Raw genomic sequence first — 25751 nt, forward strand, 5'->3', positions numbered from 1 at the left:
GGACCAAAGTGAACATTTTATTTGATAATTAATTCTGCAATATAATTGTAAGAGATTCACTACCTCCAGGAAGTTCAGGTGTGGAGACTGCTCCTGGTGAGTCTGTAGTTGTAGAAGCATGAACGCCATGAGTTTTGCCATCAACAGAGGCACATGTGTTGGGGGAGGAAAGTGCGTTGATTTCCCCACCACCTGGTTCCTCTTCAACTTGTCCATTATCTGTCTCCCAGCTATCACTCTCATCTTCCCATTCTTCAGATGAGGCACCACTACTGCTGCCCTCTGCAGAGTCATAATATGTTTCTTCAATCTCAGACTCGACATTATACAAGTGCTAAGGAGACAGAATAAATGAGTGTTAGTTCCAGGGTCTACAGGTTAGTGTGTGCAGTAGCAAAAAAATGCTATCAGTTTAAAATTGAATGGTTTAATAGACTGGTGTATACCTGTGGCAGAACAATAGTCTTTGAATTATCAGCCCAGACAACCTCCACTTTACTGCTCAGATCCACCCTGCACACTTGGCCAACAGATCTCTACATAGACAGTTGAGACAAGGCATAGGACATAATGGAGAAAATTGCTAACAACAAGACAGGAATAAATCAAACTACCTTATAAAAACAAATTCATTTTGTTCACTTATGTCAAATAATAAAAAAAGTTTTACATAAAAAAGTACTAGGTGCAATTGAATAACAAAAATTACAATGGGAGTTACATTTTAAACAAGAGAATCAGACTCCATATTAAAGGTGCCCTAGAATGATTTGAAACAATAACCAACAACCATAACCTGTAACCCAAGACTGGATTCCCACTGAAGCTAAGCAGGGCTGAGCCTAGTCAGTACCTAGATGGGAAAACCAGGTTGCTTTTGGTAGATGTGTTAGTGAGGCCAGCAGGGGGTGCTCACCCTGTGGTCTGTGTGGGTCCTAACACCCCAGTATAGTGATGGGGACACTGTACTGTCAAAGAGCACCATCCTTCGGATGAGACGTTAAACCGAGGTCCTGACTCTCTCTGTGGTCATTAAAAATCCTATGGCACTTCTCGTAAAGAGTAGGGGTATCCTGGCCAAATTCCCTCGATTGGCCCTTATCATCATCCCAATAATCGCCATCCACTGAATTGGCTCGATCACCCTCTCTCCTCTCCACCTATCGCTGGTGTGTGGTGAGCGCACTGGCCGTTGTACTGTGGCTGCCGTCGCATCATCCAAGTGGATGCTGCACACTGGTGGTGGTTGAGGAGAGACCCCTGACATGAGTGTAAAGCACTTTGGGTGTACAGTAGTAAATATGAAAGCGCTATATAAATGCCTCATTCATTGATTCATTCATTCAATATTTTAAATTGTTCTCCGATATCTTAATAGAGGGTATGTGGCTTATTTAAGGTCAAAAATTGTCCAGATACAGTTTTACAGGTCCATTTACAACCATAGAAACTGTCCCTAGGATGTAATGCTCTGTTTTTTGCCTTATTTGAAAGGGTTGTGAATATTAATGCAGAGTTCTGCTCTGATTGGCTGTTTCACTGCATGGCTCAATGACAGCTAACACATCTATACCATCCGGCATGGCAATGATTTGACAATGACAGCTTCTTAACTTTGAATCACGAACTGGGTAGCGCGTAAATATGTTGTTTGTACACCAACGTTACAGTTTGACAGTAGAGTACTGATTTAAAAGTCAATTTATTTCGCTAAACAAAGTAATGTAGAAGTCACTCAAACTAGTCAGTGTCATGTTTACTACTCACCTGCTGCAAAATAATCATACTTCAGTTCTCAAAAATGTATATTTATTAAACAAATTGACTAGGAGCCTTGTCAGATGACTAATGTTTCAACTTAGATGGTTGCGAAGGTAACGTTAGCTACAAGGATCAAGTGAGTGATCTGTAAGCAACTAAACAGTAGTAGTAAACGTAGTTAGCTTCTGAGTTATGTGTTGATGATAGAATTTAGGCTAATTTAGATTTCAATCCGTCAAAAGGGATCGACATACTTATCTACTGTTGTATTTTATGACAATACTGGCAGTAAATAATATTAACCTTTGTCATTTGACAAACTGTTGTGTGTGCTACTTGGAGTTTCCAATTGTTACTTTACAAGCATCTTGCGTTGGATCTAGACAACACAGGGTATATTATCGTTAAATTTGTCTTACTAAGAAATTTTCAATTTAATCAGAAATAGGTTCGACAGTCAAGAAGTGGATAAATTCACTACTTGCTGCTTGTAGGAATATGGTTGGAATCGGCCCTTTCTTTAGTTTCAGACGCTGAGCGAATACTGCTTGATATTGTCCAGGTTAGAAAAACTGTCCGTGGTGAAATGGAGCAAACGAACGATTTTAAATTAAATTGTTGCAGTATACGATTGTAAATAAATGTCAAACATGACTGTTGACATTTTTTATCTGTGGGAAGGTTATGAAAAGTCCTCAATCCCCTGCATAGCCTGGATCATAACATTTATTTCCATGATCTGCCATTTTCGCTGTCCTCGCATGACACTTGTTTACCTGATAGAACTCCCGATGATTCGGCTGCGCATTTCCGCCTGATTATGAACATTGGCTGGCATGCAAATGTTGGGGGCGTACATATTAATGATTCCAGCTATTGCGTCACAGGTGGCGTTATGTTAAGAAAAGCTTGTTTTTTCGTGGTGTTTTTCAAAAACAAGATTTACATATGAAGTGTGTATGTGATGTCCATGTACTGAACTCTTGTTATTTAACTATGGCAAGGTTAATTACATTTTTCATTCTAGGGCACCTTTAAATGCACACTGACAATGTGATAAGCCTGGAAATGTTTTCACATTTTTTTCTGGTACAAAATTATGCTTGTACCTCATTTTCACAGTCCTCTGTGTCTGAGTTGCCAATCCTTATAACAATATCCGTTGTGTGAAAGTGGAAATCTGGATGATCAGCAATGTCATAAACACTAACGTCCTCTTCCTCCCCAATCACCTACATATACAAGAAAAAATTGTTAAACAATATGAAAATAGACAATCCCAAACACCTCTTAATGACAAAATCAAAAATACCTCAACATCGTCACCCGTAGCATTGAGTTTGACCCACTTGACTACACAGGTCCGGGCTTTATGATCTCCTGACTGAATTACCCCATAGACACCTGGATCATGAAGAGCCTGGGCTGCAGGAGCCACAATCAAACAGAGTTTATTTCAAGCAAGAAAAAAGCAAGACTTTAATCACTTGTTGTACCCAAATATCTATTTGCCAAATAAATTGTAATCAACCCAATATAAGGACTTTACTGATACATAAGCATAATCCACTAAACAAGGGCAAGACACAAGCAAATCAAGAGCCATATTGAAAATGACAACTGCATTATAAAAAGAACATACGTCGTTTGTCTACAACATAGTCTCCCGGGCAGAATTCATGGTTGTCCAGGTGCTGGATAGGGATTAGGTCATTGGAGCGGATTCCTGTCTCTAATCTACCATCCTTCCACATCACATCTGCAGAGGTCACAGTGGAGACAACCTCAACTGCCACCCTACACACAAACAGATATACCATTTTAAGAGTCTATTCTAGCTGAAGTCTTATTCAATTTGACAGAAATATGTTCTACTTGACCACTTCAGAGAAAGACTTTTTGTTATAACATCTGAATCTGATCATCCAATTAAGAGATTGTTTTCAAATATGAACCTGTCACAACAAAATTCATATTTTGCAACATTCAAGTCATGTCACCAAGATCGTATTTACGAGTTGAATGCACATGAACGCCACCACGAAATCGTAAATACCAGCGGGAAGTTTGGGATTGGGATTTCTTTAAGCGCCAATCTGTACGAGTTGGGGGCGTGTAAGTGAGAAACATGGTGGAATCAATGGATGCAACGTCTGTAGTTGTATATAACGGGTATTTAGCAGTGACACTGTCAGGCTTTGTCATTTATAACAAAGCAAGCTAGCATTGCAATAAAACAATTAGCCTAAAATATAATGATACAGTTTATATGGGCTTCATAGATTAATTAAAAATGTAAAAGATTAAAATTCACCTGAGGCACATTCTTTGTGGTTCATTTTTTTTAATAGGCAGAGTTAACAAACCTTGCTGTATTTTCGTGAAATTCAGTAAAGAAGATACACTGCCATCTTGCTCCAACCAAAGAGACTTAAACACACGCACAGGATGATGATCTCACCTTGTAAATACAAACATCCCAGTAGGACGCACTATACTACAGTTTTTTTTTTAAACGATTGGGTACTATTGTCACAAAGGTGGTGTACATTTTCAAAACTTCACACTTGTAACACAGCTAGTCATTCTTTCATTTTTTATTTATTTTAATTTTAATTTTTATACATTGTATTCTTTTTCTTATGCATTTGTTATCCCTATTTTAATTCCTTTCTATGTAAAGCACTTTGAATTGCCATTGTGTATGAAATGTGCTATATAAATAAACTTGCCTTGCCTTGCCTTTCAAAGCCTGATCTCATGCTTTCATTCAGTTGCACATATTTTCAGTCCACATTATCATTGTTTCAAAAACAAGATTTTTTAATGAGAACATTTGGTTTAATCACTGAAACACAACTGTAGGATATTCTTTCAATTTAATACTTTTAACAATAAGTTCATCCAACAGCAAACAATGCAAGATAGATGTTTCAAATCACCCTTGTTGCTGAATTACAGTAACACAGGCTACAGATGCCACATAAGAAAATATGCTTACATTACCTAACTTAAGTAATTAAATCCATAATGTTTGTAACAGTATCAATTCAGTGAGTTATCAGAAGGTGTGATAAAGTTATGACCAAGCCATGAAGTACTGGGGTATAGAACAGAGTTTGCTTCCAAGAGTAAATGTTCTCACTGTGCCATATAACTGAATCTATACTGTAGCTGACCTTTATAAGGTTGAGTTACAGTAATGTGGCAGCCTCTACTGGTAATCTGTTTACAGTATCACATGGCATACATACTGTAATGTACAATGCTATACAGTATTTGATTCGATCCTACTTATTCTTTATACTCTATTCTGCTCTATTTCCACTCACACTCACACATTCTCACATCCACGTCTGGATCTCTATCTGTCTGGGTATACATAGGCATATTGATTTTTATATTGTAAAAACTGTAGATTCTCTCCCCTTACACTATACCTACCCATCACACAAAACTTTATGCATTTTTACATTTTCAAAACTTCTTTCCATAGGATGTATAAGCTTGTTTCCTCATAGGGAGTAAACAATGTCCCCACAAGGATTTAGGATATTACCATCTTTATAGTTGTCCCCATAATGTAGAGTTTACCAGGGAACTTACTCCACACACACACACACACACTAAAGAAATCTATATGTGTACCAAATGATTCAGTGATTAACCATTTCTATCAGTTGGATTAAATAATAGACAAATGTATTAAAATGAACGAGAAGAGATACATATCAAAAGTTTGATAGTAAGAGATTTGAGATGAATGGTGGTTACTGTGAATGAAACATTTATGTAGATGAAACTCATTTTGTGTAATGAAAAGGATACTTTGTGGTTTTGTGTATTGTACTAACACAATTGAAAATATGCTGAAATGTTTGGGAAAAAAACAAACAAAAAAAAAACTTTTTATGATCTGTTGTGATATTGTACACCTTGCTTGTGAAAATAGTACCAAAGCGAATAAAAAAAAAAAACTGTAATATGCTTAACGTGTCACTCCGCTGACGTCGACTGTCTGGTGCCATGTTGTGACTGAAACAATGGAAGAAGACTTCAAGCTGTTTTACTCATGATTTACTCACGTTTGAGTCATCCTCCTAGATGTATATGACATTCTTCTTTCAGACAAATAAAATCTGAGATATTTCCTGGCTAAGAGCCCTGGCTAACCCAAGCTTTTTAATGGAAGTAGATGTAGCTCTGTTTTTGAAGTCCATAAAAAAAAAAAAAATGCACCTGTCCGTCAATAACGTGCTCCACACGGCTCCGGGGGGTTGATAAATGACTTTCGAATGATCACATTCCGTATACAGTTTATGGGAAAAGTGTTGAAAGTGCCTCTGCAGTTCAAAAGGCCGTACGTATCTTGAATAGCAAGAAGGCACTTTCAACACTTTTTCCACAAAAACATGAACCGTTCTCATGAACAATTCGATAGTACACGAACACGACAGTCCAACTAATGACATTACAATTATGACCAGATTAGTGAGTTACAGCAATCACAAAACGCAAACCTTTCTCATGACAACTCTATAGTAGCTATGTGAGCACGACAGTCCAGCTAACGACATCTTAGAATTATGACCAGATTAGGGTTATATAGATTTTGAGAAGAGGAAACAAACATATATTATGAGTAGAGTATCTTACTTGTTCGGACACATTTTGTAAGCTGACACTTGAAACAGACAGTGAGGAGATTTAGATGATCCATATTGTGTGGTAATGAATGGGTCTTTAGCGTCGCTGAAGTGAGCGACAAAACGTTGCCAGTAAGACGGGAAGGAGCAGCGCTGAACTCTGGTCTCAGGGAGAAATGTGTTGCAGTGGCAGATGCCATAGGCATTAAAAGATGTGCAGCCAGAAGAAACACTAGCAGTTCACCGGTCTGCGCTCATTAGCGCTCAGTGTTCTGATTTACTTAGCTCATATTTACTATTTGGTGGAGGCAATCCAGAATTACTGTTGATGAAACTATAATCAGACCCCCCTTCCCCTCCCATCTAAAAAACTCTTTGGATCTGCACGATTCACACAAGTCACCCAAACTGATGTGAAAAAAGCGGGAGGCGCCGAAAAGTGCGCTGTTTGCATCCCTGTATGATACAGCTGAAAATAAGTATTTGAACACCTGAGGAAATCAATGTTAATATTTGGTACAGTAGCCTTTGTTTGCAATTACAGAGGTCAAACGTTTCCTGTAGTTTTTCCAACAGGTTTGCACACACTGCAGGAGGGATTTTTTCCCACTCCTCCAGACAATTCTTTTCTAGATCAGTCAGGTTTCTGGCCTGTTGCTGAGAAACACGGAGTTTGAACTCCCTCCCAAGATTCTCTATTGGGTTTAGGTCTGGAGACTGGCTAGGCCACACCAGAACCTTGATATGCTTCTTACAGAGCCACTCCTCGGTTATCCTGGCTGTGTGTTTCAGGTCATTGTCATGTTGGAAGACCCAGCCTCGACCCATCTTCAATGCTCTAACTGAGGGAAGGTGGTTGTTCCCCAAAATCTCGCAACACAATGCCCCGGTCACCCTCTCCTTAATACAGTGCAGTCGCCCTGTGCCATGTGCAGAAAAACACCCTCAAAGCATGATGCTACCACCCCCATGCTTTACAGTAGGGATGGTGTTCTTGGAACAGTAACCTTGGAAATGGTGGTTTTGAGACCCCACGAGGTGAGATCTTGCATGGAGCCCCAGTCCGAGGGAGATTGAGTCATGTTTAGCTTCTTCCATTTTCTAAAGATTTCGCCAACAGTGAACCTTTTTTCACCAAGCTGCTTGGCAAGTTGGCCTTTCCAGCCTTGTGGAGGTGTACATTTTTGTCTCCAGTGTCTTTGGATAGCTCTTTGGTCTTGGCCATGTTAGTAGTAGTTAGTAGCAGTAATTCTTACTGATTTTATGGGGTGGACAGGTGTCCACCCCATGTTAATAAGGGTTCTCTGATCAGGTTTTTGGAGCCGATCGCTGATCACGGGAAGCAGTATCCGCCGATCTGATCACAGATACCGACCTATTTGAACCCTTATTTTTATCATATAAAATTATTTATAGGGAATTTTACAGACATTCATTCAGGGAATTGATTATTTCTGAAAATGGCGGAATTACCCCCTTATAGATGACTCTTGTTATACATTACCTCACCTATATCTTTGATTATGCAGTGCATTTTTTGTTTTTAAAGACATTTTTTTCAGGTAGGTCTAACATTCTTATTGAGGTAAGAAATACTAAAGAAATTTAATAAAGAATCAAATGTAAATTAATATTGGTCTTTCCTGAATAAATTAGATTAATCCTTACAAAAGTTGCAAAAACTAGTCATTACAAAAAAAAACAAAAAAAAAAAAGTTAGTCCTTACAAAGTTGCAAAAGTTAGCCATTCAAGAGAGGTGAGTTCCATTAAGGTTCATCAAACAACAAGAGAAACTGAGAGGCAGCAGCAGTTTATTTGACTGCTTTCCCTTTAAGAGCGAATACAGGGATACGTTTAGGCTACATGCAGTTAGACAAATGTTAAAGTTCACTCGCGAGTCACGATGGGCAGGGGTTTATGTGCCTACTCGTTAAGACGGTAATTTAGTACATACATTTTGTGTGTATTTGACCATTGCAGTGCAATTTGTACTCGCAAGCTTTTTGTGAGATGGGTTGTGTGTGTTTCAGGTGTGTGTGTTAGATTACGGTCTCGGAGAGCGTGTGAGTTCTGAGTGAACACTGGCAATACTTAAAAATAAATGCAAATGATAAACTTTAGTGATAATGCGACACAGCCTTGATTGTGCTAGTGGCAAATCCTGTGTCAACTGTGCAGCTCGATTTTAGTTGCAGATGCGATGCACTGATGTGAAGCCACTTGAGCACTTTAAGAGTGAAAGAGAGAAAGAGCGTGCACACGCGGTGGTGATTCACCCGCTTTGCTTGTGAACTTAAGTCTCACAGAAAGTTTTCAAATGAGAAAAGAATATGACCTGTACCTCACCTTCAGCATTTTAATTATTGTACCGCCGCTGGAAAGAGAATGAGACTGTGCCGCTGCATGTCATGCCTTCGCTCTCACGACAGGCGTGCATCTTTGTGTCGTCAGCATGTGATCGGTTTATGAGATCGGCCTTTTTAGAGAGTGCCGATCAATCATCCCAAAAGGATTATCGGCCGATTGAAATCGGTTACCGTTCGATCGGAGCACCCCTAACTATGATTACAACATTTAGCTGGCATGATAATTTCTGAACTCAAAAATCAAAAACACATTGTTTTATGGATTCATTCACCTGTCTCCTGGTTTAAACTCGCGTGAAAACTTAGTCCTCTTCTTCTTGTGTTTTCTCTTTAGGTTGCGGATGGAGAGAGGAATGCTCTTTTTTCGGGTTTGGCCACTCTGCAGTGAGGCCGTCGAGCTGGCAGAAGAAGTGACAGAGCTGGTATCATCTGTATCATCCCCTGGCTCCTCATCGGACTCTTGGTCCCCCAAATGGTCCCATTGTCCCTGAAGAGAATCCAATAGTGGTTCTTTTCCTTCCTGGCAAGGAACAGGACCATTGTTGGGGTAGCATGGAACAGAATTCTCATCAGAACCATCCTGTTCCAATGATCTCTTTTCACCTGGACCATAAGACATGGTACAAAATATCAGAATTTCAAAGCATCTAAAACAAAGTGAAATATTAAAGACAAACAAAACAAAAAAAGGTTCACAGAATCAGTAACATATTTAAATAGCATATTAAAACAACAATTACATGGACCATGTTGACCTGTTTGTGGTTTAAAGGAGAATACAACAGTGCAGTACCTTCCATGCGGCCCGTTTTCTCTGTTGACTGTAAAATGCAACTGTGTATGTCTGCATTTTCCGTAATTTTCTTTCCCACTTCCTTTCTAAACATTCGTTTTAACTGAAACAAATTCAAAATAATCAAAAGATCAAAAAGCAGGAAAAGATATTCAGGACTCAGACAATATCATTCCACAGACATATGATTCATGGATTATTATCTGTCAGATAATAATCCATGAATCATATGTCTAACAATTTTCAAAGGCTGTACGATATATTAAAACCATTTAAAAATTGTAATATATCAGTGCTATTGTGAAATCAAAAAGGTTACTATTAATCTAGAATATAAATTAATATATGCATTTTCAGGGTAAAGCTTTAACTGAAAGCAACCAGCACTGACATGTATATCTTGAAATAGGTCAGTGGGGTGCCATTGTTTTGTCTCAAGACACACACCAGTAATGTTTTTTTTAAAGGACATTTATAAAAGCTACTTTAATGCCCTAATTAAACAGGCCAAATCCTGGCTCAATCTAAGCCGTCTGTGAAACCAGATCTATGTATTTTAAAGTATAAGTTAACTTTAAAATGAAAATTACCCCATAATTTACTCACCCTTAAGACATCCTAGGTGTATATGACTCTCTTCTTTCTGATGAACACAATCAGAGTTAAAAATATTAATAAATATCCTGATGTTTCCAAGCTTTATAATTCCAAGCAGTTAACAGGCTCACAAATTTGAAACTCAAAAAATTACAATTGTAATTTTTACAATTGTAATTGTAAAATGTAATCATAAATTACAGTTAATAATAAAGTCGGTAGTTAATAAAGGCCTTCTGAAGTGAAGCAATGCATTTGTGTAATGTGCACTTTATAATGTGCTAAATATGGATATATCTAGCTTCTGCCAGACCGCGTTGAACTTAAAATACAGAAGATGGTCTGGCGGAAGTTAGATATTTGCCTTTAATGGATATTATTTATTTATTTATTTTATATATATATATATATATATATATATATATATATATATATATATATATATATATATATATATATATATATATATATATACACACATATATATATATACACACACTCCAATTGTGTTCATCAGAAAGAATAAAGTCATATACCTAGGATGGCTTGATGGTAAGTAAATCATGTCATTTTAGAGCAAAATTATCCTTCAACAGTGTTATTCAATACAACATAATTACTTGCGTTCGATACTTAATTTGAACCAATTGTTATTGTCTCATTGCTATTGCCCCATGTATTTTGAGTAATTTTAATGGTTATTGTTCACATGGCTATTTATTACCACAAAAATTACATGATTAATCAAAATAATCCGTCAATTACTTGATTGCCAAAATAATCATTAGTGACAAGTCAACAAACTATACTTAGGACTCATTTAAATAAAACATTTTCTAGTAATTATTTAACACAGATAAACAGTCTGGAAAAATATAAATTACAAGCAATATCATAAATAAAATAATAGAACACAGAACATTTCATCCACTGTTTTTACTTAATTTGTATTAACGGCATCAACTATTGAAGTAAACTTTCAGGGGGGGGGAAATAAAACAAAAGCAATAGCATAAATTATTAATCTAGGCAGCCTATTAGCGAAAGGCAGCCTATTAGCGAAAGGATATTTCTTCTGTTTTCTTCTAAACAAAAAGTTGCATCGTAAATGACGTAAACATGCTCCGGCCCAGTACGTTAAGTGAAAGTGTGCATGCAGGCCAGCAGGGGAGTGATGAGGGTGGACAATAGTGCTCTGGCTCACTATAAGGCAACCGAGCCTAGTGTGAGTACACCCTTAATCATTTTAGCATTGGACTAAGTAGGTCCTCTGTACTATTGATACCGTAGAATCTAGTTAGTGAAGCAGTACTGATATTTTAGACACCTATACTCAGAAGAATATCTAAAAGCTTTTCAAAAAACATCCCAGATATGGCCAAATCATCCATACCTTTCGAACAACAGGGTCCTCAGGGTGAGCAGGTGCCCCCTCTGGCCCCTCACAAGTGATCCGTGTGGTTTCACTCTTGGCTGGAAAAACATACAGGGCTCTCTCTCCAAGTTGCCTTTGAGTATGATCAAAGTATCCCAGTCGCTTGACCCTAAACATTAGAGATAATCAAGAGAAAATAATTAATTGAACAATTGTAACATATGGATTAGTAAGTCTCGAGAAATCATTTGCTAAACAGCAGGGATATGTGACAAACACTGGGGGGTGGGGGTGTACATTAAAGTTTTCCCCCTTTTTTACCTTCCTTTTTAAAATTGTTTATGAATGCCTTGTGTGGCCATGTGCATTTGACTTTTTCTTAATAAGTAGAGGTGAAAACCTACACTGGTCTCACGGTTTGGTTCTATTACGATTATCATGTCATCGATTCGGTTCAATTCAATTGTGTCCAGATGTCAGCTTTTAAAGTAGTTGGAGTAATTTTTAATTACTCGCACTCGCCTCCCTCTGCTATTTTATGCTACCACGACAAAGCACGTACGTGACAAAATAACATTATACTTGACATCAGTAATATTATAAACGGTTATGGTCTATTACTGAACCGATACCAAATCGTCCTCATCTGCATCGCGATACATCGAAGAAACGATTAACTTCAACACCTCTATTATTAAACAGCAATTTCGGAGGATGCAATTGTTTTAATGATGGACAACGCAACAGTACAAAGAAAAGCTTGCTTATATTAAAGGTAGGGTAGGTAGGAATGATCTACAAACACTTGTGTCCAAATTTGTTTAAACTTTCTTTATATGTCAATACATAATTAAAATGTAAGTACTCTGAAAAAGAGAGTATAAAAATCAAGTAACTCTAGACTGTTTAATCTGCAATAAGCACCACTCATTATTTTCTTTCGGGACGAAACAAATGATTGGCTTGGGCTACTGTCACTTTCTCTCGCTACCATGGCAACCACCTTTCGCTACAGGTTCTGCCCACACATGCGCACCCCTAGGAAGAGCAAAAGCATTCAAAATGCACGGTGCCCGGTTTTGCAGTCAGCGAAGGCAAACAATGCAAAAAAAAGGAAGACAGTAGGCCTACATGTAAAGGCAATGCACAAGAAGTCTTTGGATAAACAAAGAAATCAAAAGTGAGTAAATATCAGCGTGGCTTTCCAACGATGTCGAGAACTGAGGGACCTAAAGGGGCTGAAAAATGATTCTCTGCTGGCTGTATTTCTGCTGGACAGGTAATCTTTCATTTTGATTATACATTTTTTCGGTTTATGTTTTCATGAAGCATGTATCACTAGCACATGTAGCTGCCTAAAATAGCCAACATAACATTACTTAGCATAAAGTTACAATATTATACACTCAGCCATTGGTAGAGATGATAAATCCTCAATATACTTAGTTCAAGTGGATCGCTGTCATATTGAATTGCGCAAAATTTAACTTTAGATAACAAAATGCATGTGTAAAAGCTAGTACACCGCATCCAGGAACTTATTTTTACAACTAAGTTAGCTTTAGCTACTACTAATCAACAATGCTTTCATCATGGAAACTTTTACATGCAAAACACAGTTATGAATCTTACACGAAATTCATCTTCATCACAGTATAACTGATGTTTATGGGGGAAAAAATGTATTAATGCTACCCGTTTTTAGCTTTTCTTTATAAATATAACTAGCTCGTTACCGAATATATTTTAAACTTTACCAGTATCGGTATTCGAGTTTGATAGCGAGTACTAAAAGACATCTTATTTGTTTATATTCATACTGATAAAGTTATATTTTTTATTACATGTGATTCTGACATGATGTCACTACATGCGCACCGCTCGTCTGAGGTAAATAATGCGTCTTCCAGCTGAGCAACCGGTGTAGCGTGTTCATGTGTTTTGGGGGTGTGGCTTTTGGAAAGAGCCCAGAAGGCAGAAGGTGGAGTGAATGGAAATAATGAGCTGTCTTTAAAACAGTCGTGAGAAGTCTACAGACACTCCATTCAGCTTTCAAACTGTCGCATTTGGTTACGACAGTCAACACGATGAAACTCTCTCCAAGGTGATTCATTCTTCCTGTTATTATGCTTGATCTGTAGATAACGGTCTATGGTTACTCATAAAATTCCTTTATCTTGCTGGCATTTATTGCTGTAAGTCATGTTACTTTCTACCATGTGTCTGTTAGATCACAACACTGGACTAGATATTGTATTGTTCTCATGGGCGTCGGAAGCAAATAAAAAGTGGGTGGGTCAGTAGGGCAAAATATGATAGGTGGGGAAAATGTTTTGTGTGGGGTCTGGGGGTGCACATCTATAAAAAAGATTTTATAGATGTGATTTCCTGCATTATGGTGCGTTTTAGGCCATATCCCCCTATACCAAAAAAGACCTCAAACCAGTCAATACCAATAGTCTAATAAAAAGGTTATATTCATTTAACTGCCATAGACATCAACAGTTTCACAGATAAATGATAATGAATAAGTTGCATGTTTTTTATGCTCCGTGTCCAGACAGAAAAAGTGCCATTTACTAAACGATTGATTGGGACAGACATAATTACAGAGATCACAAAATTGTTTACCGTGGCTATAGAGTAGGGGTAAGACGCATGGCATCAAGTTTTGACACAAATCGCGAGCATATGTTTGAATCCGCCTTTTGCCACACTCGCTTTCCCCATCACATATCAGATCGGAAAGGTATTTATTTTCAATAAAAAAAATAGATAATGTTAGAAAAGGGGAAATAAAGTGTTTAACATGTGTTTAATAATAAGTTTCTTAATAAGTTTCTCGGTTAAGGGGTAGTCAAGATAAGCAGACATGTGCTGAATTAGGCCCTGTCCACATGAACACGGGTATTTTCAAAACCGCAGCTTTTTCTACGCGGTTTGGCTGTTCGTCCACACGCAAACGCTGTATCCGGTTACTAAAACCGGACTTTTTTGAAAACTCCGGCCAGGGTGAAGATTTTTAGAAACTCCGGTTACAGCGTTGTCGTGTAGATGGTGAAACCGGAGATTTCGGTTTTTTAAATTGAAGTGCGCGCCGTTCTCTCCTTTGTTTGACGTCAGATTTTCCACATCTCCCTTTGATTTACATGAGTCGATTCTATGCGGTGGACTCCACTAACAGCGCTTATCACATGTACAGTCTTGTTCAAAATAATAGCAGTACAATGTGACTAACCAGAATAATCAAGGTTTTTAGTATATTTTTTATTGCTACGTGGCAAACAAGTTACCAGTAGGTTCAGTAGATTCTCAGAAAACAAATAAAACCCAGCATTCATGATAGCACGCTCTTAAGGCTGTGCAATTGGGAAATTAGTTGAATTAGTTGAAAGGGGTGTGTTCAAAAAAATAGCAGTGTGGCATTCAATCACTGAGGTCATCAATTTTGTGAAGAAACAGGTGTGAATCAGGTGGCCCCTATTTAAGGATGAAGCCAACACTTGTTGAACATGCATTTGAAAGCTGAGGAAAATGGGTCGTTCAAGACATTGTTCAGAAGCACATCGTACTTTGATTAAAAAGTTGATTAGAGAGGGGAAAACCTATAAAGAGGTGCAAAAAATGATAGGCTGTTCAGCTAAAATGATCTCCAATGCCTTAAAATGGAGAGCAAAACCAGAGAGACGTGGAAGAAAACGGAAGACAACCATCAAAATGGATAGAAGAATAACCAGAATGGCAAAGGCTCAGCCAATGATCACCTCCAGGATGATCAAAGACAGTCTGGAGTTACCTGTAAGTACTGTGACAGTTAGAAGACGTCTGTGTGAAGCTAATCTATTTTCAAGAATCCCCCGCAAAGTCCCTCTGTTAAAAAAAAGGCATGTGCAAAAGAGGTTACAATTTGCCAAAGAACACATCAACTGGCCTAAAGAGAAATGGAGGAACATTTTGTGGACTGATGAGAGTAAAATTGTTCTTTTTGGGTCCAAGGGCCACAGGCAGTTTGTGAGACTACCCCCAAACTCTGAATTCAAGCCACAGTACACAGTGAAGACAGTGAAGCATGGAGGTGCAAGCATCATGATATGGGCATGTTTCTCCTACTATGGTGTTGGGCCTATTTATCGCATACCAGGGATCATGGATCAATTTGCATATGTTAAAATACTTGAAGAGGTCATGTTGCCCTATGCTGAAGAGGACATGCCCTTGAAACGGTTGTTTCAACAAGACAATGACCCAAAACACACTAGTAAACGGGCAAAGTCTTGGTTCCAAACCAACAAAATGAATGTTATGGAGTGGCCAGCCCAATCTCCAGACCTTAATCCAATTGAGAACTTGTGGGGTGATATCAAAAATGCTGTTTCTGAAGCAAAACCAAGAAATGTGAATGAATTGTGGAATGTTGTTAAAGAATCATGGAGTGGAAAAACAGCTGAGAGGTGCCACAAGTTGGTTGACTCCATGCCACACAGATGTCAAGCAGTTTTAAAAAACTGTGGTCATACAACTAAATATTAGTTTAGTGATTCACAGGATTGCTAAATCCCAGAAAAAAAAATGTTTGTACAAAATAGTTTTGAGTTTGTACAGTCAAAGGTAGACACTGCTATTTTTTTGAACACACCCCTTTCAACTAATTGCCCAATTGCACAGCCTTAAGAGCGTGCATATCATGAATGCTGGATCTTGTTTGTTTTCTGACAATCTACTGAACCTACTGGTAACTTGTTTGCCACGTAGCAATAAAAAATATACTAAAAACCTTGATTATTCTGTTTAGTCACATTGTACTGCTATTATTTTGAACAAGACTGTATATCCTACAGATATTCAGTTATATCATTGTATTGCAGAACAAAGGCGCCAGAATGCAATAATACAAAATAGTAAAGCAAGTGTGTGAAGCTATACAGTCCACTTCGGCCCTGCACCTGTGTATACAGTTACCTGTCACTGAGTCCAAAGTAAATTTAGGAACTTGTAGAAGGGTTTCAGTTGAGCCCATGGCATCCCTCAGTCAGTGCATCGGTGCAGTGAATGGGACCCATGTGGAAATCAGGCAGCCAATCATAGCGTAGTTTTGCGTTCTCATGTGGACAGATTTTTTTTTAAAACCGTGCTTGTGTGGACGCGATTGTTTTTTAAAACGGAGGAGGAAAAACTCCGGTAATAAAAATACCCGTGTACGTGTGGACTAGGCCTTAGAGACGATAAAAGTGAGGGGGTCCAATACCATTGGTCTTAAAAAGTTGGTGGGTCTTGCTGTCCCACCCACACACAATGGTTCCGACGCCCATGATTGTTCTTCTCACACAGTAACTGAGATGTTAAACTGTTGCGGATGGAGTGATGCGTGCTGTGACTCTGTGTTGATTCAAGAGCATCATCCTGCGCCAGGATATGCATATGCGCTTATTATTATTAAAATTGTTGCATTTGCGACTAAAAATATTAATTTGAAAGTTATATTTTTGCTAAGATCGCCAGCAAAGTTACTGAGGAAAAAACCTCAGAGTTTGAGTGCCAAAATAAGTGTCAGAAATGCATGTCATGACAATATCAGGTTTTTTCAAAGCCCTCATCTCTACAGAGCAACAGCGCTGATGCCTTTGCCAGCATGAGAGAGATTGAGAGCGACAGAGACGTGTCAAAGAATGAACATCCAAGTACTATAAGTGCAAGAAGGCAGTGTTTATTTTGTGCACACAATGTAAATAAACCACAACAGATGAGATAAACATGTCAGCTGTGTGGATGCCAACTGATTGGTAACAAATATAATTAATAATTGATACTGATAAGGATTCTTATTCTCAATATATTTTATTCTTTGCTGTTTTCTGTTTTCTGCCTGAATCGCTATCCCAATGACCCGGGACTATATGGTATCTTCCAGCCGGCCAACCAAAACATCTCTCATATTCCACAATAAACTGCTCTTAAGTCAATAAACAAGCTGCGAAAAAATATACCTTTTTGTCTCAGCCTAGCTAATATTATAGCCGTCGTCTCCTTTTCTTGTACCTGATTGTGATGTATTACAATATTCCTTTCTTGTTGTTCCAAGCATGTTTAATTCACTCATCATTTCAGCTGTAAAAGTACACTTTATGTCACAGTGACGGATGTGTCTTTGCAGATTTGCATTTCGACTCGGGTTAACTTGCATAATAACTTTGACTGTTCGCCCTTTTGAGCTAATAACGATTGCTCATTCGGTACCATGGCCGCTGACATTAGCTTTATTTATTTGCTATAATCTCTGTGAGCCGAATATTACAACCAAAACTTTAAGATTAAACAAGACAGTTCATTCATTATTATTAAAGCCATTACAGTCACTGCGGAAGCTCGGGTTGCCATAGAAACATGAAGCGCTTGCGACTGCACTTGCTGGTTAGCTGGAGCAACCTGAAATATGAGCTAGTTTTTTTACTCAATTTGAGTGTCACAGAAAGCATTTATGTGACAGTTTACCTGAGATTTTTTGCCGATTTGAAAAATATTACATTATTATATATAATTACATAATTATATATCATATATAAATATATAAATATTACATTATTATATTATATATAATATTAATAATATAAATATTACAAAATAAGTACATTACTGTGCGCTTCATTGCCCTGCCCGACGGGCTATTTTAAACTGAATACAATTCCTTTTTTTATTTTGCAGTAGGACAGTGGTAAGGTGTGCCGTAGGTGAGACAGATGACTTCACGGTGAAGGTGGGACCGCATCAAGGATCGGCTCTGAGCCCCTTCTTGTTTGCGGTGGTGATGGACAGGCTGACAGCTGAGGTCAGACAGAAATCTACATGGACTATGATGTTTGCAGATGACATTGTGATCTGTAGTGAGAGTATCTGATTGTTCCTCCTGTACAGTCATGCAGTGTATTTATTATATCATTAATATTTCCAGTAATAATAATATCCAGTGTTCTGTATTTTGCGTACGTGAGTTTTTGTTGTCGATGGCTATTGCTGCGCGTTTAGCTAGAATGCCATACAAAACCAACCCATTGGGCCACTGAATCTGCATTAACAACAACAGTTGGGGCAACAGCCTTAGTCCTAATGGGTTGTTATCATGGCTATCAAAATCCAGTGTTCTGTATTTTGCGTACGTGAGTTTTTGTTGTAGGTGGCTATTTTAGATGGCTATTGTAGATGGCTATAAAAAAAAATTTTTTTTTTTATTGTGTACTGTGCTAATTAATTGAGACTTCTTACAGCTCTTACAGGTTGCTGGCCTTGTTTGTTTCGTTGCTTCTATTGCTCTCCCCTTTTTTGTAAGTCGCTTTGGATAAAAGCGTGTGCTAAATGATTAAATGTAAATGTATTTTATTATAATGCATTATTTTTGCTATATCTAGCCATGTGCACACACTGCAGGAGGGATTTTGGCCCACTCCTCCACACAGATCTTCTCTAGATCAGTCAGGTTTCTGGCCTGTCATTGAGAAACACAGAGTTTGAGCTCCCACCAAAGATTCTCTATTGGCTTTAGGTCTGTAGCCTGGCTAGGCCACGCCAGAACCTTGATATGCTTCTCTCTAGTAATTTGGCACATAGTCTTAGAGCTAAACCTTGACTCACTGGGGCCCAGGTCAGGAAGCAGACAAACTGGCTAAACCAACCGTCTGCTAGCTGTCTCACGTCACCAAAGTCAGCTAAATCCCAGCACATAGAGACTCTTTCACCTAGATATTATCATATAGAGACTGTGTCTGTTCCCCGAATTAGTAAATACAAAAAAACATCAAAACCATTCAACAGTAAAAATTTAATTGATGTCCAACAAATAAACAACAGATATAATACGGATGAACAATTGATAAAGCTTGGGTTGCTGAATATTCGATCCCTTTCGCCAAAAACGCTTGTTGTCAATGATATGATTATAGATCATAACTTAGATGTGCTGTACTTGACAGAAACCTGGCTAAAACCTGACGATTACATTACTTTAAATGAGTGCATCCCCCGAGATTATTGTTATAAACATGAGCCACGTCTGAAAGGTAAAGGGGGAGGTGTTGCTATAATTTAAAATAATATTTTCAGTATTACTCAGAAGTCTAGTTTCAAATATAATTCCTTTGAAGTTTTGGTGCTTTATGTAACGCTGTGTAGTGTAAATGATAAATCCCGTCTGACATTTGTGTTGGCTACTGTATACAGGCCACCAGGGCACAATACAGACTTTATCAAAGAATTTGCTGGTTTTGTATCGGAGTTAGTATTAGCTGTAGATAAAGTACTAATTGTTGGGGATAGGGGTGTCCATGGTTAACCGATTGACCGATTAACCGTTAAAAATTGCGTAACCGAGTGAAACATTTTGCTCGGTTAAGTGGCGTCAATGACGTGCCTTGAATTTAGTTGTAATATATGTTTGCACCCCTATAGACCACCAGAGCGCTCCCAGACATTTGTAGTATCCATAGGGTTAGGGTAGTATCCACAAGAAGAAGTCATGACCAGCTTTCTAAGCGGGCAAAGAAAGCGTGGGAGCACTTTGAAAATGAGAGTGACGGGGCGAAATGCAAGTATTGCAATGCAGTGCTTACCGCATTTTTCAGGCTATAAGTTGCTCCGGAGTATGAGTCGCATCAGTCAGAGGAAAATAACATACGTCGCACTGGACTAAAAGTCGCATTAGGGCAGAAGCAGAGCGCGAGCCGCGCGCGCTGTGCATAACGGATCAGAAGAAAGAAAGTTTGAAGTGAGAAACTTGTGAATGACTAGAGAAAAGCAAACGTTACTTTAACTGTAATGAAGAAAACAAAAAAGCTAATCGCGGACTGAAAGCAAGATGGCCAGAGCTGAAGGGACGAGTCCACAGATGCTTGAACTCTCTGCCGGGAGAGGCTCATCAGCCGCGCGAGTCAAAGTCAAACGCTGAGTCTGTGTGAATCATTCTGGGCTGCATATTTTACTAACGTTACATGCTCTAATCGTGCAGGCGGCCACTCGCATTGCTCGTGAACTGGAGCGCATCTCATCCTAATTTAACGAAACTCAGCGTACGCCTCGCAGACATGAAATAGATCTTAAGAAACTTGAAATGTCTTTTAACAATTTAAAACGAAAAGAAATAGGCTACTCTCTGATTGTGTAATCCATATGTGCATTTCTCTCTATAGGCGCGTTCACTACGGAGATGGCGGTCGTCAAATTAATAAGCTAAAAATAACCCTGACGCACACTATGGTTAACCGAGTATTAACCGCTAAGGGCCTCGGTTAACGGTTAATGAAAAACTTGAAAACGTGCAGCCCTAGTTGGGGATTTTAATATCCACGTAGACAATGAAAAAGACGCATTGGGATTGGCATTTAGAGACATTCTAAACTCTATTGGAGTTAGACAACACGTATCGGGACCCACTCATCGCCTTAATCATACTTTAGATCTAATAATGTCACATGGAATAAATGTTGATACTGTTAAAATTCTGCAGCAGAGCGATGACATCTCAGATCATTACCTAATATCATGTATACTTCATTTACCTAAGGCTGCAAAGCCATCCCCTCGCTTCAAATATGGCAGGACGATAACCGCTGCGACTAAAGATTGCTTTGTACATAATCTTCCTCATCAGTTCCATCTCCTCAGCATTACAGATAGCCAAGAGGAACTTTATGCTGCAACAGAAACTATTGACTCTCTCTTTACTAGCACTTTAGACATAGTTGCTCCCCGGCGCTTAAAGAAGATTAAAGCAAATAATCCAACGTTGTGGTACAACGAGCACACTCGGGCCCTTAAAACAGCAGCCAGAAAAATGGAGCGCAGTTGGAAGAAAACAAAACTGGAGGTTTTTTGTGGAAAGAGAGCATGATTGCATACAGAAAGGCCATAAAAACTGCTAGATCTGCTTATTTCTCAACTCTTTTAGAAGAAAACAAACACAACCCTAAGTATTTATTCGATACGGTGGCTAAATTATCAAAAAATAAAGCTTCAGCTTCTGATGTTTGTAAACAACACAGCAGTAATGACTTTATGAACTTCTTTACTAGTAAGATTGATAATATTAGGAATAAAATTATAACCATGCAGCCGTCTATTACAGTATCACTTCAGACAGAGCACTGTAGTGTCACTGAGGAAAAATTACACTCATTCACTACTATAGGAGGAGAAGAATTGGCTAAACTTGTAAAATCATCAAAATCAACAACATGTATGCTTGACCCTATACCGACTAGGCTATTAAAAGAGATACTTCCAGAGGTCATAGATCCTCTGCTTAATATCATTCATTCATCTTTGACATTAGGATATGTACCGAAAACTTTTAAGTTGGCTATAATTAAACCACTTATTAAAAAAACGCAACTTGATCCTAAAGAATTAGTCAATTACAGGCCAATCTCGAATCTACCGTTTCTATCAAAAATACTAGAAAAGGCTGTGTCTTCACAATTATATTCCTATTTAGAAAGAAATGGTATATGTGAGGATTTCCAGTCAGGATTTAGACCGTATCATAGTACTAGGGCTGTGTATTGCCAAGAATCTGGCGATACAATACGTATCACGATACAGGGGTTACGATACGATATATTGCAATATATTGCGATATTGTAAGAGAGGCAATATATTGCAATATATTGCGATATTGTAAGAGAGGCAATATATTGCGATATTTCTTTTTGTGTGTTTTTGTTTTTTATAATTTAAAAGAATAAAGAAGACAACCATAAGCCTAAAACACGAGACAAAGTATTTTATTTAATTAATACAGTATCATTTATAACACTAATCATATTTAATGTGCAATCTAAATTAAGGGAAATGTAAAGTGACTGCAGGATTCTTTGTGTATATGTTTTAAAGGTTCACAGTATAGCAGTGGCTATTTAACAACAGAAAGTGCAGTCCATTTCATGACTGAATGACTGTTTTATATTTAACACAGTAGCCCCAATCACACAGAACGTGTTTTTGCAGCGAGAAGCCTTTTTTGAATGGATTTCGGTTGGCAGAGACCGTTATGCGCGCTGCTTATGCGCCCTGGGCGCCTCGCGTTTTTGAAGGAGCGCTCCGAGCGCATGAAGTGGAAAAAAAGTCAACTCTGAGCGGAAAAGCATGCAACATCATCGCGCTTATGTTCTGTTGTCCAATCGAATGAATGAAGCGGCGGACCTTCCGTTGTGTTGACCGTTACATTGATTTGACTGAGAGTACAGGTGATTCGGGGGTTGCCTAGAAACATTAAAGCGCACTGCTCATTTTTGAATGAGAAAACGCCGACCAAAAAAGGGAGTGCAGTGCGCCTCGCGTTTTCGAACCTGAAAAACGCGTTCTGTGTGATCGGACCCTAAAGCTGTTTTCTATAAAGCAGTCTATTGTATAAAGTGCTGTTTCAAGTAACGTTACTGAGCTGCAGAGCTGGTGCATCCATATCCACATCGCTATTATCTTTCGTTCTCCTGCCACTGCTTTCAGTTTTGGAGTGTGTTTATTTTGTTACTGAGAGGAAAACGTGCAGTACATTCTATCGAAACACTTCTCAGCAGCGCGGGTGACATCAGGATGTTAAGCGAGCTCTCTGTTTCAATGTGTTTCCCGAGTATTAGATTATACTTGGCCTATTTTGCAAACACAATGATTCTTGTCGATTTCCTTAGTGGCTTCTTTATAGCTGAAGCCAACATGAGTCCACACTTCAGCTCTCTATACTGCAAGAGCGGAATAATTCTATCGTCTTGAGAGCTGGGTTTGCTAATGTAAACACTAGCACTTTCACCTTGCGCATCTCCGGCTCCGCGTCAGTTATACGTTCTGAGATAACACTGCCATCTAGCGGTTGGGTGTTATACAGTCTGTGGTTTAAACCGAACACAAAGCCACGAATCTTGGATGTAAATAAATAAATATATAAATATCGATACAGCGTTTTTGAGAATCGATACAATATCGCCAAACATAATATCGCGATATTCACGTGTATCGATATTTTCTTACACCCCTACATAGTACTGAGACTGCTCTAATTAGAGTTACAAATGATTTACTCTTATCATCTGATCGTGGTTGTATCTCTCTATTAGTGTTACTCGATCTTAGCGCTGCATTTGATACTATCGATCACAATATTCTTCTGAATAGAATCGAAAATTATGTTGGCGTTAGTGGAACTGCTTTGGCATGGTTTAAATCGTACTTATCTGACCGTTATCAGTTTGTAGCAGTAAATGAAGAGATGTCACACCGATCACAAGTTCAGTATGGGGTACCGCAAGGCTCAGTGTTAGGACCGTTGCGTTTCACCCTGTATATGCTACCACTGGGAGATATCATTAGGAAACATGGCGTTAGTTTTCATTGTTATGCTGACAATACTCAGCTCTATATTTCCTCACGCCCTGACGAAACCTACCAATTCACAAGATTAACGGAATGCGTAGCTGATATAAAAAATTGGATGAATAGTTATTTCCTGCAACTTAATTCAGATAAAACTGAATTTTTAATTATTGGACAGAAAAGCTCCACAAGTAGTAACCGAGAATACTGTCTAACACTTGATGACTGCTCTGTCAAGCCCTTGTTGTCAGTGAGGAACCTGGGTGTGCTCTTTGATACCAATCTTTCATTTGAAAGCCACGTTTCTAGCATCTGTAAACCGCATTTTATCATCTTAAAAATATATCTAAATTACGGCACATGCTTTCAATGCAAAATGCTGAACAGTTAGTACATGCGTTCATGAGCACAAGGCTAGATTATTGTAATGCTCTACTGGGTGGTTGCCCTGCTCGCTTAATAAACAAACTCCAGCTGGTCCAAAATGCAGCAGCTAGAGATCTTACTAGAACCAGGAAGTATGATCATATTAGTCCAGTTCTGTCAACATTGCACTGGCTCCCTATTAAACATCGCATACATTTTAAAATCTTGCTTATTACTTACAAAGCACTAAATAGTTTAGCTCCCCGGTACTTAAGCGAGCTCTTAACGCATTATACTCCATCACGTCTATTGCGGTCTCAAAACTCTGGCCAGTTGATAATACCTAGAATATCTAAATCAACTGCAGGCGGTCGATCATTTTCCTATTTAGTTCCTAAACTGTGGAATAGTCTTCCTAGCATTGTTCGGGAAGCAGACACACTCTGTCAGTTTAAATCTAGACTAAAAACACATCTCTTTACTATGGCATACACATAGAACATTTTTAACTTTCATTATTCAATTCAATTGACTGATTGTTAGGCTGCATTAACTAGGTCAGCCGGAACCGGGAACACTTCCCATAACACCTGATGTACTCGTTACATCATAAAAAGAGTGGCATCTACGCTAATGTTGTCTCTCTGTTTATCCCGAAGGTTTATCCCGGATCTGGGCCCTGTCCGGATCGGATGGTGGACCTGCCTGGACATGACCAGCTCATCCTGGAGTGTCTGCTGAGCCGTGTCAATTGGTGTCTCCTCTGAATTTGCCTCACTGGCACGACATGCTCAAAACCCGTCTTCGGCGCAATAATTCCGATCTTTCATGTATTCATACTCTTGTGTAATCGACGCCCCATCCCATCATTTATTTCCAAATAAATCTGTCTCTTCCGTAATACCCTGAAATTTTGAATATTCCAATCTAATATGATTTCTGACCTGTAAGGTTGCCAGAATAATAATCTTACACGGTGTGTTAATAGGCCAGAGGAGAACTGGCACCCCGACTGAGTCTGGTTTCTCCCAAGGTTTATTTTTCTCCATCACGCCCTGATGGAGTTTTGGTTCCTTGCCACTGTCGCCTTTGGCTTGGCTTGCTCAGTTGGGGACACTAAAAATATGATTAAATTTATTCAACTTATTATACAAATAAAATGTATGAATTAGGTCTTATTTAATTCTATAAACTTAAATACTGATTTGCCAACATTGTTGCTACATGATAAATTAAAATAAGCTGATAACATCACTGTTTTCTCCAGTACGACTGTACAGCCAAATCTAATTTTGTCGCAATATTATCCTGTTTGACACTGTGAAGCTGCTTTGACACAACCGTGATTGTAAAAGCGCTATATAAATAAAGTTAATTGATTGATTGATACAGAGCCACTCCTTGGTTATCCTGGTTGTGTGCTTCGGGTCATTGTCATGTTGGAAGACCCAGCCTCAACCCATCTTCAATGCTCTAACTGAGGGAAGGCAATACATGG

At 38.5% G+C, this 25751-nt stretch overlaps 1 protein-coding gene across 1 annotated transcript in view; it reads right to left on the minus strand.

Annotated features, from left to right (window-relative positions):
- ube2o (ubiquitin-conjugating enzyme E2O) overlaps window positions 1-25751 on the minus strand; it is a 76794-nt gene that overhangs the window by 13356 nt on the left and 37687 nt on the right. Inside the window, exons 8-15 of the mRNA XM_067459431.1 lie at window positions 11558-11708; window positions 9568-9670; window positions 9047-9377; window positions 3404-3558; window positions 3074-3186; window positions 2871-2993; window positions 447-536; window positions 64-334 (exon numbers count right to left, since the gene is read on the minus strand). Coding sequence (XP_067315532.1) covers window positions 64-334; window positions 447-536; window positions 2871-2993; window positions 3074-3186; window positions 3404-3558; window positions 9047-9377; window positions 9568-9670; window positions 11558-11708 — 1337 coding nt within the window. The remainder of the gene's footprint in view (window positions 1-63; window positions 335-446; window positions 537-2870; window positions 2994-3073; window positions 3187-3403; window positions 3559-9046; window positions 9378-9567; window positions 9671-11557; window positions 11709-25751) is intronic.

Source organism: Pseudorasbora parva, chromosome 12 (assembly GCF_024679245.1).
Source record: "Pseudorasbora parva isolate DD20220531a chromosome 12, ASM2467924v1, whole genome shotgun sequence".
Classification (NCBI taxonomy): domain Eukaryota; kingdom Metazoa; phylum Chordata; class Actinopteri; order Cypriniformes; family Gobionidae; genus Pseudorasbora; species Pseudorasbora parva.